Source organism: Budorcas taxicolor, chromosome 5 (assembly GCF_023091745.1).
Source record: "Budorcas taxicolor isolate Tak-1 chromosome 5, Takin1.1, whole genome shotgun sequence".
NCBI lineage: Eukaryota > Metazoa > Chordata > Mammalia > Artiodactyla > Bovidae > Budorcas > Budorcas taxicolor.
The window spans coordinates 69,735,716-69,753,709 of record NC_068914.1 but is presented as its reverse complement, the minus strand read 5'-3'; the positions used below and the strand labels follow the sequence as shown (position 1 = coordinate 69,753,709).

At 41.3% G+C, this 17,994-nt stretch overlaps 1 protein-coding gene across 1 annotated transcript in view; it reads left to right on the top strand.

Moving 5' to 3' along the window:
- Window positions 1–17,994, top strand: part of FGD6 (FYVE, RhoGEF and PH domain containing 6) — a 103,512-nt gene that overhangs the window by 27,734 nt on the left and 57,784 nt on the right. The window contains exon 3 of the mRNA XM_052640900.1: window positions 15,873–16,026. Within this exon, the coding sequence (XP_052496860.1) occupies window positions 15,873–16,026 (154 nt within the window). The remainder of the gene's footprint in view (window positions 1–15,872; window positions 16,027–17,994) is intronic.

Below are 17,994 nucleotides of genomic sequence, written 5' to 3'. Positions count from 1 at the left end.
TTTTAAATAAGGAAGTGGACTGATTTATTCATAAGCGATAGTTTAACCTTCCCCTCTTTAGATACGTACGGGCTCCCAAGAAGCCTACTTTTTCCTCCATGTCAGTGGGAAATCCCAATTACAGGTTGTGGTTCCTGTTAGAAAATGGAAACACTCAAGTAGGCTTGAATACAATAAGATCTTGAACAGTAAGTAGATTTTGGTTTAACTGCTGATTTCCTTGTAATCCCCCACTATTTTATTATAGTGGGGTCTGTAATACAACATTTTATTTTGTGTGACATGGAATATGTCTTTTATCTGTAATAATAGAAGTAATACTTCAACTTGAAGTTGCTTGCGTTTATCCTGGCAGAGTCTGTGTAGATGTAAATGCAAAGTTTAGTTAGGAATTCATGTAGCTAGGTTCATATACCCTTCAATATGATGTGAGGATAATCCGATTAGAAATCAACAGTGCACCAGTTTTGTATGTAAGGGTCCCAGAAAATGACATCCTCTTTGGTAGGTGTTTTGGTTACATTCTGTTCACCCTGTTGGTGAGGGATGGTTGAGGATGGCCAAAAGGTGACAGGTAAGCTTGACAGCAGTTTATCAGTTACGTACACCCTAGGGGAGGAGGACATAGCATTCCACATAGGGCCACACAGAGGCTGCCCTGGAAGCGGAGAGAACCACCAGGAGCTGTGGGAGCCAGACTTTGTGGCATCAAGAGGATTCCCTGGGAGAATGTGATTGACTAGTTTCAGTAATTTCACACAGTGACTGAGAACTAAAATCACCTATTCATGGATAAGCCGCAAGAGTCCCTATGGTCAAGAAGGTTGTTTGACTAGGGGGCCTTATCTGAGGGAGCAGAGTGGGAAGAGCAACTTGTCATTAGGCCATTTGGGGCTCTCTTCACTTCCCCCTGATGTCAAGGCAGAACACTGTATGGGCCCTTACACCATAGTGGCTTCATACTGAGTCACGATCAAGAGCGTAGCAGGGGCAGAGGACCTGGTCATATTTTCCAAAAATCTCACCACGTTTTCAGTGACTGTTAGAATTATGATGAAAAGACATGAGCAGAAGCAATGTGGCACGTACGATTGACACAAAAGCACATGGTCACCCTGTTAGAGATGGTAGTCAGAGGGTGAGCTGTTCATCCCTGCCTGCTCACCACGCAGTCCGTTCTCCTAGCCTGACTCCCCTGCTAGGTTCCCCGTCTAGTGTTGAAACTTGATAAAGCTAAGGGGAAGGGTTGAATTTGGATCCCAGCTCCCATCACAAATTGATTATTTCTTGTGTGCCTTGCTTGCTTCCTAGCTGTAGGAACCTCTTTCTAACTAGTAAATATCTTCATTTCTCATCACACAGAAATGCAGTCACCCTCCTATCACCATCTCCCATCACCTGCCACATCACTTGCATTTCTGCCTCCATGCCTTTGCTCACAGTTTTTCCCCTAGTCCTCTCCTATTTAGGAGACCTTTGTTTCTCCTTTCATTCACTGAAGTATCTTCTCCCAGGTGCCCATACCTCCAATTTATCTGACTACCCCAGTCTGCATGGGGTACTTCTTTCTCTGCTTCTGTAGCCCTTAGTGCCTGTGAGCTGCCTTTAACATTTAGCATGCACTTACTTTTAGTTCGGGCTTCCCTGGTGGCTCAGAGGTTAAAGCGTCTGCCTGGAATGTGGGAGACTCTGGTTCGATCCCTGGGTTGGGAAGATCCCCTGGAGAAGGAAATGGCAACCCACTCCAGTACTCTTGCCTGAGGATCCCAAGGAGGGAGGAGCCTGGTAGGCTACAGTCCGTGGAGTCGGACATGACTGAGCGGCTTCACTTTCACTACTTTTAGTTGTTCTCTGTTGAGAAAATGGTCCCTGCCTTTTACCCTATTTACTGCAGTTATCCTGATTCCTTTTGCACTTGTTAGTTTAAGAGAGTCTCAATTAGCAGGTAAAAAGAAAAGCAACCAATAGAATTTACAGTTTGAACATCATCTATGACTAATTCTGTTAGAGTATCTTCATCTAGTGCCTAGAATAGAATGCGTAATAAGCCTACAGTAAATATTTATTGAAATAAATGGTTAGCAGTTTTATATATTGAATATTATCATATATAAAATATATATGTTAGCTTAAGAAATATTCACAACCTTAACGTTGAGAGTTCTGTTTTATTTGGTGGAAATTTTTAGGACTTAAAGCCTGGGAGGCAGCTTCTCACATAATCCTGAGAGAACTGCTTCAAGGAGGCAAGGGAAGAATCCAGGCTTTATAGAATTTTCACAACAAAGGGCAGGTAGCTGGAACATCAAGAGATTTTTGTTAATTAAACAACAATTAATTAAAGGAAACCAAATATTTCAAGGTAAGTAATTTAGTGTTTTTCTGTGTACGAGAAGATGCAGGAGTCTGGGCTCACTGAAGTCATTGCTTTCATATGCACCTCAGCTATCCTGGGTCAGAATCCTGTGTTTTCTTCACATCCTGAGTTCCTCAGTGCTCAGCATAGGGAGTGGCTACAGCCTCACGGCTGCCAGCTTTAGCAGGTATTCTTTTCCTTCTGAGTGCCCTGGAGGGCCGGAATCACTGATGACTGTGACATCCTTGTTTACTGACATGGCAGGAAATACTCCATTTCTCACATGTGTGAAAATATATGTATATATGTGCAATATATGTGTGTGTGCGTATCTGTGTGTGCATGTCTAAATATGAAGTGTCCTCATATATTCATCCCAACCTCATTATTTCTAGCGGCCTCTATTTGGTGTGGTACTAGTGAATTCCATGTTACATAATGAGGAGGTAAAGGGAAGAAATGATGTTGGGTCAACATCTCTTTGTTTAAACATTATTTTTCAACAAAATAAACACCATCTTTGCTGCAATAAGAAAACTGGGTTGGGAACCTGCTGTATTTAATTTGGAAGCAATTCTAAGCTCAGTAGAATTCTTTCCTATTTGTGTTAACAAACAGATTTCTATTATCTATATTTCTTGAAATGCATTTTAAAGAATCATTCATTCCTCAAATCCCTTAAGAAAGCAAAACTGCTGGTAGTTAAATGTTTGGTACTTATTTTAGCTAGTGCTTGTTTCAGAAGACATTTTTATAACAGTTTATTCCACTGTAACTCAGAACAGCTCAGACTTGAACCAGATGCTTAAGTTTGAGGGGCATGCATGTGTAATTGTGTCTGACTCTTTGCGATCCCATGGACTGTAGCCCTCCAGACTCCCCTGTCCATGGGTTTCTCCAGGCAGGAATATGGGAGTGGGTAGCCATTCTCTTCTCCAGGGAATCTTCCCGACACAGAGATTGAACCTGTGTCTCTGCATGTCCTGCATTGCAGGTGTATTCTTTACCCACTGAGCCACCTGGGAAGCCCCAAGCTGGAGGGACAGGGGAGTCTGTTGGATTGTGATTGGCTTTGGACTTCTCCTTTGTCCTTAAGGTTGGACCAGGAGCTCTGGAGGGCATGATCTTACAGGCCAGGAGTTTTCTCACAACCCAGACAGAGCCCTCTGGGAGATGCCTAATAATATGGTGCTGTTTACTGTGGTCTCCTTAACAGTTGTGTGGTTACTCTGTGGCCTCTATAGACTGTTGAACAATCCCTTTACAATCTCTCTTTCTCTTTTTTAAAGCTATCAACTGACTGGCCAGAAGGTCTCTCCTCCTACCTATTATCTAGAGACTCATGCCAATGGTTTTCCTAAATAAGTCCCTACATACTGACTATAAGAGAAGGCATAATCTATGTATCTTTCCCATTTAAGAAGCAATTAAAGGGAAAAAATAAAGACAGTCTTGAAAATACGCAGAAATCTAAACCTGGGGTGTGGGCAGAATGCCTAAAGAGTTGGTGCTCGAATTAAAACTTTACAGTTTCTGGGTTTGGGATGTGTGTGTGTTGTCTTTGAAAAAGTAAGTAGAAATGTTTTGTTTGTTTGTTTGTTTTTTAAAGCAGGAAAGGGTAAATAATGAAGTCTCTCATCTCAGACTGTAGCCCCAGAGGCAATGATTTTTATCAGTTTCTTGTGACTCTTTCAGGCTTCCCTGGTTAAAGCATATGCCTGCAATGTGGGAGACCTGGGTTCAATCCCTAGGTCAGGAAGATCCCCTAGAGAAGGCAATGGCACCCCACTCCAGTATTCTTGCCCGGAAAATCCCATGGGCGGAGGAGCCTGGTAGGCTGCAGTCCATGGGGTCGCTAAGAGTCGGACACAACTGAGCGACTTCACTTTCATGCATTGGAGAAGGAAATGGCAGCCCACTCCAGTGTTCTTGCCTGGAGAATCCCGGGGACGGGGAAGCCTGGTGGGCTGCCGTCTGTGGGGTCACACAGAGTCGGACACGACTGAAGCAACTTAGCAGCAGCAGCAGCCTGTCTGCATACCTTTTATATGCATATATTTATGTAGATAGACACATAGGCACATATATGTGTGTGTTTTTCCTTTTTACACAGATGGATGCACACTGCTCTGTGCCTTGACTCCTTTTGAACCTTGCAATATTGTTGGAGAGCAACCTATACCATTGTGCATAGACCTGTTTCATTTTTAAAATAGCTGTTTAGTATATCATTGTATGAATATGCCCAGTTTATTTAACCAGCCTCCTACTAACGGCCATTGATGGAAACTTTTTTTAAAACTGCTTGTTTTGTGGTTAAACCTTACTGACTCTGGAATCTGCTTACGTCAAGTGCTCGCATCTGGGTAGGTTATCTTCTACTTTAAGGAATTTTGAATTCCATTTTGCTTTCTAGCTAGTTTTCAGAGTTGTCCCTCCATGCGTATGTGTGCTGTCATTTAGTCGTGTCCGACTCTTTGTGGCCCCATGGACTGCAGCACACCAGGCTCCTCTGTCCATGGGATTTTCCAGGCAGGAATACTAGAGTAGGTTGCCATTTCCTCCTCCAGGGGATATTGCCACCCAGGGATCAAACCTGCCTCTCCTGATCCTGATTTGGCAGGCAGATTCTTTATCACTGAGTCACCTGGGAAGCCCTTGTCCTTCTGTGACTGTATTTTGAATAATAGCCTCAGGGTACTGATCTTGATTTTGTTTCTGTCAGGAGAATACAATCTGAAGAACCCTAGTAATAGAAAGATGGTACTGATGAACCTATTTGCAGGGCAGCAGTGGGGATGCAGACATAGAGAGCAGACTTAAGGGACACGGGTGAGGGGCAGGAAGTAGCGGGTGAGACGAATGCAGAGAGAAACATGGAAGCATATTCACTACCATATGTAAAATAGATAGCCAGTGGAAATTTGCTGTATGACTCAGGGAACTCAAACTGGGACTCTGTAACAACCTAGATCTTCACGACACAGATAATCACAATGGTGTGATCACTCACCTAGAGCCAGACATCCTGGAATGTGAAGTCAAGTGGGCCTTAGGAAGCATCACTATGAACAAAGCTAGTGGAGGTGATGGAATTCCAGTAGAGCTGTTTCAAATCCTAAAAGATGATGCTGTGAAAGTACTGCACTCAATATGCCAGCACATTTGGAAAACTCAGCAGTGGCCACAGGACTGGAAAAGGTCAGTTTTCATTCCAATCATAAAGGAAGGCAATGCCCAAAAATGCTCAAACTACCACACAGTTGCACTCATCTCACACACTAGTAAAGTAATGCTCAAAATTCTCCAAGCCAGGCTTCAGCAATACGTGAACTGTGAACTTCCAGATGTTCAAACTGGTTTTAGAAAAGGCAGAGGAACCCGAGATCAAATTGACAACATCTGCTGGATCATGGAAAAAGCAAGAGAGTTCCAGAAAAACATCTATTTCTGCTTTATTGACTATGCCAAATACTTTGACTGTGTGGATCACAGTAAACTGTAGAAAATTCTGAAAGAGATGGGAATACTAGAACACTTGACCTGCCTCTTGAGAAACCTATATGCAGGTCAGGAAGCAGCAGTTAGGACATGGAACAACAGACTGGTTCCAAATAGGAAGAGGAGTACGTCAAGGCTGTATATTGTCACCCTGCTTATTTAACTTATATGCAGAGTACCTCATGAGAAATGCTGGACTGGAAGAAACACAAGCTGGAATCAAGATTGCTGGGAGAACTATCAATAACCTCAGATATGCAGATGACACCACCCTTATGGCAGAAAGCAAAGAAGAACCAAAGAGCCTCTTGATGAAAGTGAAAGAGGAGAGTGAAAAAGTTGGCTTTAAAGCTCAACATTCAGAAAACTAAGATCATGGCATCCAGTCCATCACTTCATGGCACGTAGATGGGGAAACAGTGGAAACAGTGGGTGACTTTATTTTTGGGGGCTCCAGAATCACTGCAGATGGTGATTGCAGCCATGAAATTTAAAGACACTTACTCCTTGGAAGAAAAGTTATGACCAACCTAGACAGCATATTTCAAAGCAGAAACATTACTTTGTCAACAAAGATCCGTCTAGTTAAGGCTATGGTTTTTCCAGTAGTCATGTATGGATGTGAGAGTTGGACTATAAAGAAAGCTGAGTGCAGAAGAATTGATGCTTTTGAACTGTGGTGTTGGAGAAGACTCTTGAGAGTTCCTTGGACTGCAAGGAGATCCAACCAGTCCATTCTAAAGGAGATCAGTCCTGGGTGTTCTTTGGAAGGACTGATGTTGAAGCTGAAACTCCAATACTTTGGCCACCTGATGCAGAGAGCTGACTCATTTGAAAAGACCCTGATGCTGGGAAAGATTGAAGACGGGAGGAGAAGGAGATGACAGAGGATGAGATGGTTGGATGGCATCACCAACTCAATGGACATGCGTTTGAGTGAACTTCGGGAGTTGGTGATGGACAGGGAGGCCTGGCGTGCTGTGGTTCATGGGGTCTCAAAAAGGTGGACACGAGTGAGCGACTGAACTGAACTGAACAGCCTTGATAGAGGGGTGGGAAAGGGTGGGAGGGACATTTAAGGGGGAAGGGACATGTGTACACCTATGGCTTATTCATGTTGATGTAAGACAGAAATGAAACCAATATTTTAAAGCAGTTATCCTTCAATTATAATTAAATAAGCAAAAAAGAATCCTAGTAATAAATGTGTTTCTGGGGAAGGGGATGAATGTTGAATTTATGACGGTAGAGGTTGCCCCTGGAAAATGAAGCAGACCTGATTTTCAAAGTTCATTACACAAAGCTAGTTTTTTGTTGTTTTATTTGTTGTTGTTTTCTGAAGCCAGTTTTTAAATAATCTAGTTTACATTTCAGTGGACACTGGATATTTTCCTCTGGTTTGTTTTCCTAAAGCAATAGATCTCCAGCTTGCTAGTTTTAAAGGCTTGGATGTTAATACCTTGTTTTAAAGGCTTGGATGTTTTTGCTCATTGACAATGAGTAAAAACACTAATTATGTACATTTTATGCTGCAATTTTTTTTTTAAACTTCTTTTTGGTAACAAACACGTCCTGTCCTATCCCTTATTTTAGTGATTTTATTTATTTATATTTTGTGGTTATTAAAACATTTAACTCTAAAAAGTTAATATAGTACATGCTGCTGCTGCTGCTGCTAAGTCGGTTCAGTCATGTCCGACTCTTTGTGACCCCATGGACTGCAGCATATCAAGCTTCCCTGTCCTTTACCATCTCCCAGAGCTTGTTCAAACTCATGGCCGTTGAGTCAGTGATGCTGTCTAACCATCTCGTCCTCTGTCGTCCCCATCTCCTTCTGCCTTCAATCTTTCCCAGCATCAGTGTCTTTTCTAATGAGTTGGCTCTTTGCATCAGGTGGCCAAAATATTGGAGTTTCAGTATCAGTCCTTGCAATGAGTATTCAGAATTGATTGCTTTTAAAATGGACTAGTTTGATATCCTTGCAGTCCAAGGGACTCTGAAGAGTCTTCTCCAGCACCACAGTTTGAAAGCATCAGTTCTTCCATGCTCAACCTTCTTTATGGTCCAGCTCTCAGATCCATACATGACTACTGGAAAAACCGTAGCTTTGACTATACAGACCTTTGTCTGCAAAGTAATGTCTCTGGTGCTTTTTAATATGCTGTCTAGGTTAGTCATAGCTTTTCTTCCAAGGAGCAAGCATCTTTTAATATCATGACTGCAGTCACCATCTGTGGTGATTTTGGGGCCCAAGAAAATAATCTCTCACTCTTTCCCCATCTATTTGCCATGAAGTGATGGGACTGGATGCCATGGTCTTTATTTTTTGAATGTTGAATTTTAAGCCAACTTTTTCACTCCTCTTTAACTTTCAAGAGGCTCTTTAGTTCTACTTTCTGCCATAAGGATGGTATCATCTGCATAGCTGAGATTATTTGTATTTCTACCAGCAGTCTTGATTCCAGCCTGTGCTTCTTCCAGCCCGGTGTTTCTCATGATGTACTCTGCATATAAGTTAAATAAACAAGGTGACAATATACAACCCTGACAGACTCCTTTCCCAGTTTGGAAGCGGTCTGTTGTTCCATTCCCAGTTCTAACTATTGCTTCTTGACCTAGGTAAGGTGGTCTGATACTCCTGTCTCTTTAAGATTTTCCACAGTTTATTGTGATCCACCCAGTCAAAGGCTTTAGTATAGTCAATGAAGCAGAAGTAGATGTTTTTCTGGAATTCTCTTGCTTTTTCTGTGACCCAACAGATGTTGTCAATTTAATCTCTGGTTCCTCTGCCTTTTCTAAATCCAACTTGAACATCTGGAAATTCTCAGTTCATGTACTGTTGAAGCCTGGCTTGGAGAATTTTGAGCATTACTTTGCTAGCGTGTGAGATGAGTGCAATTGTGCAGTTGTTTGAGCATTCTTTGGAATTGGCTTTCTTTGGGATTAGAATGAAAACTGACCTTTTCCAATCTTGTAGCCACTGCTGAGTTTTCCAAATTTGCTGGCGTATTGAGTGCAGCACTTTCACAGCATCATCTTTTAGGATTTGAAAGAGCTCAACTGGAATTCCATCACCTCCACTAGCTTTGTTCATAGTGATGCTTCCTAGGGCCCACTTGACTTCTCATTCTAGCATGTCTGGCTCTAGGTGAGTGATCACACCATTGTGGTTATCTGTGTCATTAGGTCTTTTTTGTATATTTCTTCTGTGTATTCTTGCCACCTCTTGTTAATCTCTTCTGCTTCTGTTAGGTCCATACCATTTCTGTCCTTTATTTTGCCCATTTTTGCATGAAATGTTCTCTTGGTATCTCTTGATTTTCATGAAGTGATCTCTAGTCTTTCCCATAGGAAGGCTCTCTTACCTCTCCTTGCTATCCTTTGGAACTCTACACTCAGATGCGTATATCTTTCCTTTTCTCCTTTGGCTTTCACTTCTCTTCTTTTCTCAGCCATTTGTAAGGCCTCCTCAGACAGTCATTTTTCCTTTTTGCTTTTCTTTCTTTATATCTCTGTGTGTGTGTGTGTGTGTGTGTGTATGTAATTTCTTTTTCTGAAATCAGTAATAAAAGTCTCAGCCTTACTTATTATGGAGACATCAGTGTTTATTTTTAGTCAAAACAGTTAGCAATGAGGAAGACCTATCAGATGATCTGAGCCCAGAAGGGTTACACCTGTGGAACTTAAGCTTTGTTGAAGTCAGATAAATTTGTTTCAAACTCTTTGTTATCTCTTGGCTTTTGTGTTCTGTCACTCTGGCTCTGCACAGACAGAAAATAATCATGCAAGATCTTGTGTTTGGAAAACCTGAAATCATGACGTGATTATATGAGTCTTGCTTTGTTAGAGGATGAAAATGTTATGTAGGGCAAATTCCCGAGTTGTTCCGTATTTCCTAAAAGAAGTAGAGAGAAATCTTTCTTATTTGGGGGGTAGTCATGTGCGTAGTGGGTAGAGAAAATTCCACACATACTGGATAATTGAGAAGAGGACCTGAAAATAAGAAGATGAATCGTTTTTAAAATTTGTTGTTGTTGATTTAATGCCTAGTTTTCAACTTGACAGTGGAATCTGCAATTCCATAAAGGAACTGAAGTGAAAGAGTAGAAAGTTTTCTGGGGAAACTAAATAGAAACAATTTTCCAGTGAAAATTGTAAACCTGTCTTATATACTTTACATTTTATAATATATGACTTATTTAAAAAATTTTTTTCCTGGTTCATCCTTCAAGTTTTCCTTGGTCATTTTCCCCACTTACTCTGTGATAAATATGAAAGTAGCCAAGTGAAGTGAAGTTGCTCAGTCGTGTCCGACTCTTTGCAAATCCATGAACTGTATAGCCTACCAGGCTCCTCAGTCCGTGGAATTTTCCAGACGAGAATACTGGAGTGGGTTCATAATCACCAAGTCATAATGAGACAGCATTTGCAAAAGAATTTTGAAATCTTGCAGACTAGCAGGTGTTCTGTTCAGTTTGGTCGAGGAGTAGAAAGAAGAGACGAAAGATGACAGAAAGTTGGATTTACGTGTTGTCACTTGAAAATGCGAGAGAAACTTTGAAGGTGAGAATATTGGAGTGAATTTCTTGTTTTCACACTTGGAGAAATTACATGGAATATTCTTTGTTTTGTTGTTGTTTAGTTGCTCGGTCGTGTCCGACTCTTTGCCACCCCGTAGACCGTAGCCCACCAGGCTCCTCTGTCCATGGGATTCTCCAGGCAGTAATACTGGAGTGGGTCGCCACTTCCTTCTCCAGGGGATCTTCCCGACCCAGGGATCGAACCTGGGTCTCCTGTGTTGCAGGGGGATTTTCTTTGTTTCAGGGGCTCCAAATAAGATCACAGGCAAGAGAGGTAAAAGATAACTGGATTTGCCAAAACTGCTTTCAGTGCTTTGAAAACGTGTTCTGTTGATTCTGCTCCTCTTCTCATTTCTGTGTCATCCTTGGCTTTCTCCCCTCCCCTTGCTAGACTCTAATTTAATAGAGGTTCACAAGGATGTTTTGTTGGTGAACCCTGGCAACTTTTATGCCTACCTTGGCTCCGTGCAGGTTTTATGTTTCTAAAAACTCTTTGAGGAAATAAAATAGGAATCTTTTTTTTAAGGAATTACTTTTTAAAAAGAGAGATCATCCTTGATGTGTTAAAAAGAGAAGTTTGATATACTTCCAGTGTAAAATGTACTGTTTATATACAGAAAATAACATGAACAAATAAGTCAGTTTTTTTTTTTTTAAGCGATGACAGTAAATAATCACCACTCCAGTTGCAGGGATCCTTGGCATGTGAGATTGAGGGAACAGTTACCTAAATTAGTAGAAATTTACTTCTGGCTCTCCTTGTCTCTGTTTTTATCCGAGCGTACTTTTGGAAACGATGGCCTGCAAAAGGAGAGCCCAGTTGTGACTCTGTTTTGGTTGTTTTTGCAGCTTACTGTCCTTTTATTTCAGTTGTCAAATTATGTAATAACTAGGCAGGAAAGTGTGGAGGAAACACTATGTCTTGTCCCTTTAACCCTAAAAGCAGACTGTGTTAGGATGTTATCTTTCTGAGAGTGGGAAGGGAGTGTAAGGAATGGAGGAGCCTGAACTCAGTGACTAGCATAGGCAAGAAATCCATGTTTCATTATCAAGAATCTAAAATTATTAGATAGGTTTGAAAGTTCACGGTTATATGGGAAAATAGAATAATCAACAGTTTTTCTCTGTTTAGTCATGGAGAGATGAGCATGTATGTGGGTTCTAGGTGGCATCTTTCCTGATTTTGCTGCTGACTCTATTTTCTTTTAAAATCAGATCCTTTGTTGGTATATTTCTGTTTCAATTGATGTGTCAGCCTCATTCTGCTGGTGACTGTTCCTGAAACTTTGAAGGAAGACTTGAGTTTTTTGCCCCCTCTTTGCCCTAGCTCTGGTGATGTTTTCCTTGTATGTTCAGCCCTTCCTCTCAATTTCTGATGTAGCCACCCTGGCTCAGGCTGCCTGCACTATGGAAATTACTTCCTGGGTCTTCCTCCCTCTCTGTCGCTCTGCCTATCTCCATTTCAGTTCATTGATTTGAGGTTACAAAATTAATACTCCTAGTGTTCTTGCCTGGAGAATCCCAGGGACGGGGGAGCCTGGTGGGCTGCCATCTATGGGGTCACACAGAGTCAGACACGACTAAAGCGACTTAGCAGCAGCAAAACCCTATTTCGGTCTACAAAAGTTCCTCCCTCTTAAGCTTCAGAAACCATAATTGATCTCTACTGTTTACCATCCAGGTATGTGGGGAGCTGCTTTAGCTTCGACTTGGGCTCTGAAATCATCAAGATGACCTCACTGATGCTAATAAACAATGATATCCTTTCCTCTGCTTGGAGGGGGTGGGATATGGGGAGAGAGGGGTAGGTACTGTGCTTACAAAACTTGACTGATGGAAGAGGTGCCATTGTCTTCTCTGTTGGCACTAATAAGAAAGATGTATAGGGACTTCCCTGGTAGTCCAGTGGTTAAGACTTCATCTTGCAGTATAAGGGGTGCAGGTTCGATCCCTGGTCAGGGAACTAAGATCCTACATGCCTCTCATCCAGGAAAAGTGAAACATAAAACAGGAGCAATATTGTAACAAACCCACTGAAGACTTTTTTAAAAAAGAAAGAAGTGTGGTAGTGACATGCATCTTGGAGATATATTGAGGAGATCTCTGAGGTCCACTGGAAGGTCTCAGTCTCCTTGCTGAAGGCCTGTAAGATGCGTGTAAACTCTTCATGCTTCTTGACAGCTTGGCACCTGTCATCTTCTCCAAATATTAACTACTCACAAGAGATTCCTTTGGTAGGCAAAATGGTTTTTCTGTTTTGTGAATACCAGCATTCTTCTGTACCATCGATGATGATGCCCAGAGATCCTTTTTCCTTTAAAAACCATCATTTTTCCAGTATTCCCCCTGCTCCAGGCCTTTATCTGGCATCACCAGTACCACATACATTATCTGAACTTCTGCAATTTAACACCCATTGATTTCTAATATCTTTTTTGTTCATTCAATAAAAATATATTGAGGGCATATTACATATCAAGTAATGTGATGGCGGTTCAACTGAAAAAGACAATTTCCTTGTCCTTAACAGTTTACATTTTAATGAGAGGGAAAAAAATGTACCAAGTAAGAGCATGTAGGATTGAGAAGAGCCAGATAATCTAATTTGGAGTAGGTGGAGGGTGGCCAGGGAAGGTTTTCTCTAGGTAATCAATTTTCAGAACTAAAATCTCCTGTAGTTGTATGGAGGTACATTTTGATCCTTGTTTTTAATATTTAAAGCTTTTTATTCCTTTGATCCTTATTTAAATATTTTATTTACTTACTTTTTGTCCCCTTGTTCTTAAATGTTAACTTTTGTGAACTTTTGTGTCCACGAATGGATGTGGCAACCAACTGGTTGTTGTCTTCTTTAAAATAGCTCTCCAAAAAAACAAAAAAAGTAGCTCTCTGAATGTTAATCCAGTGTTCTCTAGACAAAATAAACCTAATTTCCTCATAGGTGCCACAGCTGTATTACTATTTGGAATTTTTATACTGTTAAATCATAAAGAACTCATGGATAGGCTAATCCAAAAAATCAAATTACTGGGGTTTTGTTAAAACCAGCTTCTGATTCATTGGGGTGGGGCGGGACTGCAGTTTTATTTTTCTAGAAAGCTTCCTGGTGATGCTGAAGTTGCTAATAGACTGAATATGTTTTGAGGAGCAGGGTTTCAGAGGATGTGAAGAGATTAAGAACGAAGATAAAAAGCAAGTTGAAGGTATATTTCCTTCTGCTTATAGGGATGAATGTCTCTCATCTCAGTCACCTAATTACCCAGCTGGGCTGGGCTCCTATCCCTGCACCAAGAGACAAGTGAATATTGCCAGTGATTTGACTGCTCTGCTGTCCACCCCACCCACCACCCCAGGGGTGAATCTTCTCTGTGCCAGGGGGAGCTGTGATAAGATATGCACCCACCTAATTGAGGCTGTGATATGACTCCCTGAGGCCCTCTGCCCCTGAGTAATAGGAAACTGTAACTTTGGCAGGAGGGAGTGTTCTCTTGGCGTTCTGCCTCCATCCAACTGGTGTGTATAACAGTTGGGCTTCAGGAATGGGTTCTGAGGCAAGTCTGTATCCTACAATGTGTAATCAGGAACTGGCAGAAAATTTAACTTTTAAGATTCCCGTTAGAAAATCTCATGACTTCTTAGGAATCTTGGCGGTTGAGTGACCTGCCCATGACCTGAAAAGAAACCTGCCACAGGGCATGGAACTGTCGCCTTATTCTGCCTGAGTGTCTTCCCTGGTGATTTTCTATGGATCTTTTTCCTGACTCTGCTGTTCTGCAGATATTCTTACAGACTACAAACAGAAAAGCCATTACTACAGTCCTTTTCTTCCTGAGTCTTCACAACTAAAGCTAGAATTACTTCTGTTGCCTTCCTTGGGAGCTTTCCTATGGAATTCCCCTCATAGATTGGATTGCCACAGTGTCTTCTAGATTCAAGAATTCTGTCTCAGTACAGAGTGAGAAATGTTGATGTCAGGCTGGTGAGGAGGAGTTGATAAATGGCCTTGTACAAGGGTTTTCAAACTCCAGCCTGTATCCCTTCGGGGCCCTGCATCTCTATAGAGCTTCTGATTCAGCAGGTCTGGAGCAAGCTGGGGATTCTGTGCCCATCCTCAGATGTGGTTACATGAAAGGCAGCAATGATGAGCAGAGAGGTGGGCGCATATTCACAACAGCACGTGGATTGTGCATCGTGGTCACCATCATTACCTCCCAGTACTTACAGATTTGTTCATTGCTTTTTAAAAAAATGAACCTCTGAGACCTAAGGAAGCAACACCTCTTCTAATGTTGAAACATTAACGTGATCAGTAACCCAGGCCACCTCTTATGAAGCTTCTTGGTTTGTGTTTGTAGAGACCTGATTATCCAGAGTAAGGGTATATTAAAGCATAGGATAGGGGCATCTGGGAAACTTGCTCCTTACCCACCTTCTTGTCACAGAAGTACATGTTAGGTTTGGTCTATTTTTTTGTTTTTAAGATTTATCCAGTTGTATTTATTTTTTTGGCTGCACCAGGTCCTTGTTGCTGCGGACTTTTCTCTAGTTGCGGAGAACAAGAGCTACTTTCTAGCTGCGGTACACCGGCTTCTCACTGAGGTGGCTTTTCTTCTTGTGGAGCACAGGCTCCAGGTTGTGTGGGCTTCGGTAGTTGTGGCTCATGGGCTCAGTAGGTACGGCTCACAGGCTTGGTTGCCCCTTGGCATGTGGAATCTTCCCAGACCAGGAATGGAGCCCGTGTCCCCTGCATTAGCAGGTGGATTCCTAACCACTGGGCCAGCAGGAAAGCCCCATTGGGTGTTGTTTTTGTTTTTTTATACAATTTTTAAAGATCACTTTCCATTTACATTTATTACAAAATATTGGCCATATTTCCCATGTTGTAATACATTTGAGTCTGTCCTACACCCAGTGTATTGTACCTTCCCCCTGCCACTAGTAACCACTAGTTTGTTCTCTGTATCTGTGAGTCTGCCTTTTTTATGTTATATTCACTGGTTTGTTGTAAAACAAACAAACAAACAAACAAACATGTTTTTCAAGGTGATCCATTTTAAATCCAAGATGAATTTGGGTTTTTGACAACTGAGATGGGGAAAGGGAAGGGAGAATTTGGTTGATCTGACTCTTTCCATCCCTCCAGATCCCTTAGCTGTGCTTTGCTTACCTCTCACAATGTGTGTGTGTGTGTGTGTGTCTGTGTGTCTGTGTCTGTGTCTGTGTGTCTGTGTGTTAGTCACTCAGCCGTGTCTAACTCTTGCAACTCCATGGACTGTAGCCCACCAGGCTCCTCTGTCCATGGAATTCTCAAACCTGTGTCTTCCGCATTGCCAGGCAGGTTCTTTACCATTGAGTCACTAGGGAAGCCCTCGCAGTTTGTTTTTGGTAGGATTTCTTGTTCTCAAGGGTGTCTAAGGCGATATTCTCTATTAAAGCAGTTCTGGAGCATCCCAGGAGGGACACAGTGATCTGGACCTTGGTCTTGGTGACCTTCCTTCAGATGAAGAGGAAGTCAGCAACAGTTCAGATGAAGATGATGTCAGCTCTGCTTCTAGTAAAGGGGAGCCTGATCTGCTGGACGATAAACAGGTATGTTGTTGGTATTTACAAGTTTCTACTTTTGTGTTTTTTGGCCTCTCAGGACACTCAGAAGTAATATTGATTATCATGATAGGCATAAAATCCTTCCTTAGTTTTCAAAACCTTATAAAACATCTTTCTAGTTATTTAATTCTTGCTATATGTGCCTGAGATGTTTTCATATTTCAAAGAACATATCATTTAGAGATTATTTAGTAATTTTTGAGAAATTGTTTTTGGTAATGTCCTTTGATTTTCTTTTGATAATAAAAACCCTTCTTAGGATTGCTTCCTGTACTGCCAGTGATTCTACTTGAAGGAAAGGAATTAGATGCATTTCATCCTCAATCAGGTCTTTTTAGGGATAGAATAAAGATTGCTGTCAGTAGTACCTCAAGATGTGCTTTGAAATAATTTACTATGTGTGTATTTTCTGTATACATGAAGGAGGATTGTCCATGTACTGGTAATTATTTAAGATGTATCACAGATACATGGGAATTCATGACACTATTTCTCTAGTTTGATATGCATATGTTTCATTTTAAATCATAATTCTTTGAATAAAGAAATAGTTGCAATGGAAAAAAAATAGTGTTATCAGCAATATCCCCAGAATGTGTTGAAATGTTACAGGAAGGTGGAATTTGAAAGGATTCACATAGCAAACTTATCAAGCCCTAGAGAGAATCCATGTCACTTAACTCCCGTGTCATAATTTATCAGACCATTGTGCTTCCTCTTTGCTATAGTTTTGCTTTGTTTAAATTAACTTTCAGCTTTAAGTGATTGGCACATGTTTTGTAATTGTCTAGATTTAAATTCCAGTGCCACCACCTGTGATCTCAGTAGCCTTGGACAAATTATTTAACCTCTTTGAGCTAAAGAACTCAGTGTTATGAAGAAAAATTAGTACTTATTTCATAGAATTGTGTCAACTAAATTAGTTGTTACGTGTAAAGTCTTGGAATACTGTCCAGTACGTGATAAGAATGCAATGACTCTGATATTTATTATTCACAAGACTTCGTTTCTGTGCTATAAAGTATTGGATCATGGAGTTGGGCGGAACCACTAGTTTCTTTTGAGGTGATAAAAACGTTCTAAACTTAGCTTGTGGTGATGGTTGCACATCCCTGGACATTTTAAAAAGCCATTTAGTTATATATTTTAAAAAGACAAAAATATATTTATGAAATGTGAATTATATCTCAGAAAAGTTGTTAAAGAAAGATAAAAATCCTGATAAAGGGAAAATAATTGTGCTAAGAGAAAGGTTAGTACAGAGGAGGAGGGCACGGCAACCCACTCCAGGATTCTTGCCTGGAGAATCCCGTGGACAGAGGAGCCTGGCGGACCACAGCCCATGGGGTCACACAGAGTCAGACACGACTGAGTGACTGCGCAACTGCACACAGCACATGCATAGCATATAGTCCATATACATCAGCCAAGGGTGGACCACAAATGTGGCTGTAGCCAGCCAGTAACTCAAGGAGAAAAGGTGATAGTTTCCAAAAGAAGTCTTTGGCGTAGAAGCATAGGAGTAGACCTTCTTTTATAACTTCTTTGATTTTACATCTCTCAGTTTATTCAGCGGGACAGTAATGTTGTTTTGAGTCTCAAGCAGGCTAATAGTTGCCAAAACACTTTGGAAATCTTCGTGACTCAAAGAAATGTCTGCACATTGAACACGTGTAATGTACGTCTGTGCTTCAGTTTGTAGTAGATTGTATTAGTTTCGTAGGGCAGTTGTTACAGAGTACCACAAACTGAGAGTCTTGAAAACAGAAATTAACAATTAATAATTAACTGATTATGTAACAGTTCTGGAGGTCAGAATTCCAAAATCAGGGTATTGGCAAGGCCAAGCTCTCTCTGGAAGCTCTAAGGTAGAGTCTTTCCTTACCTGTTCCTGTGATCTGCCGGCCATCCCTAGGGTCCCTTGGCTTATAGCTACAGTGCTTCAGTCCTGCC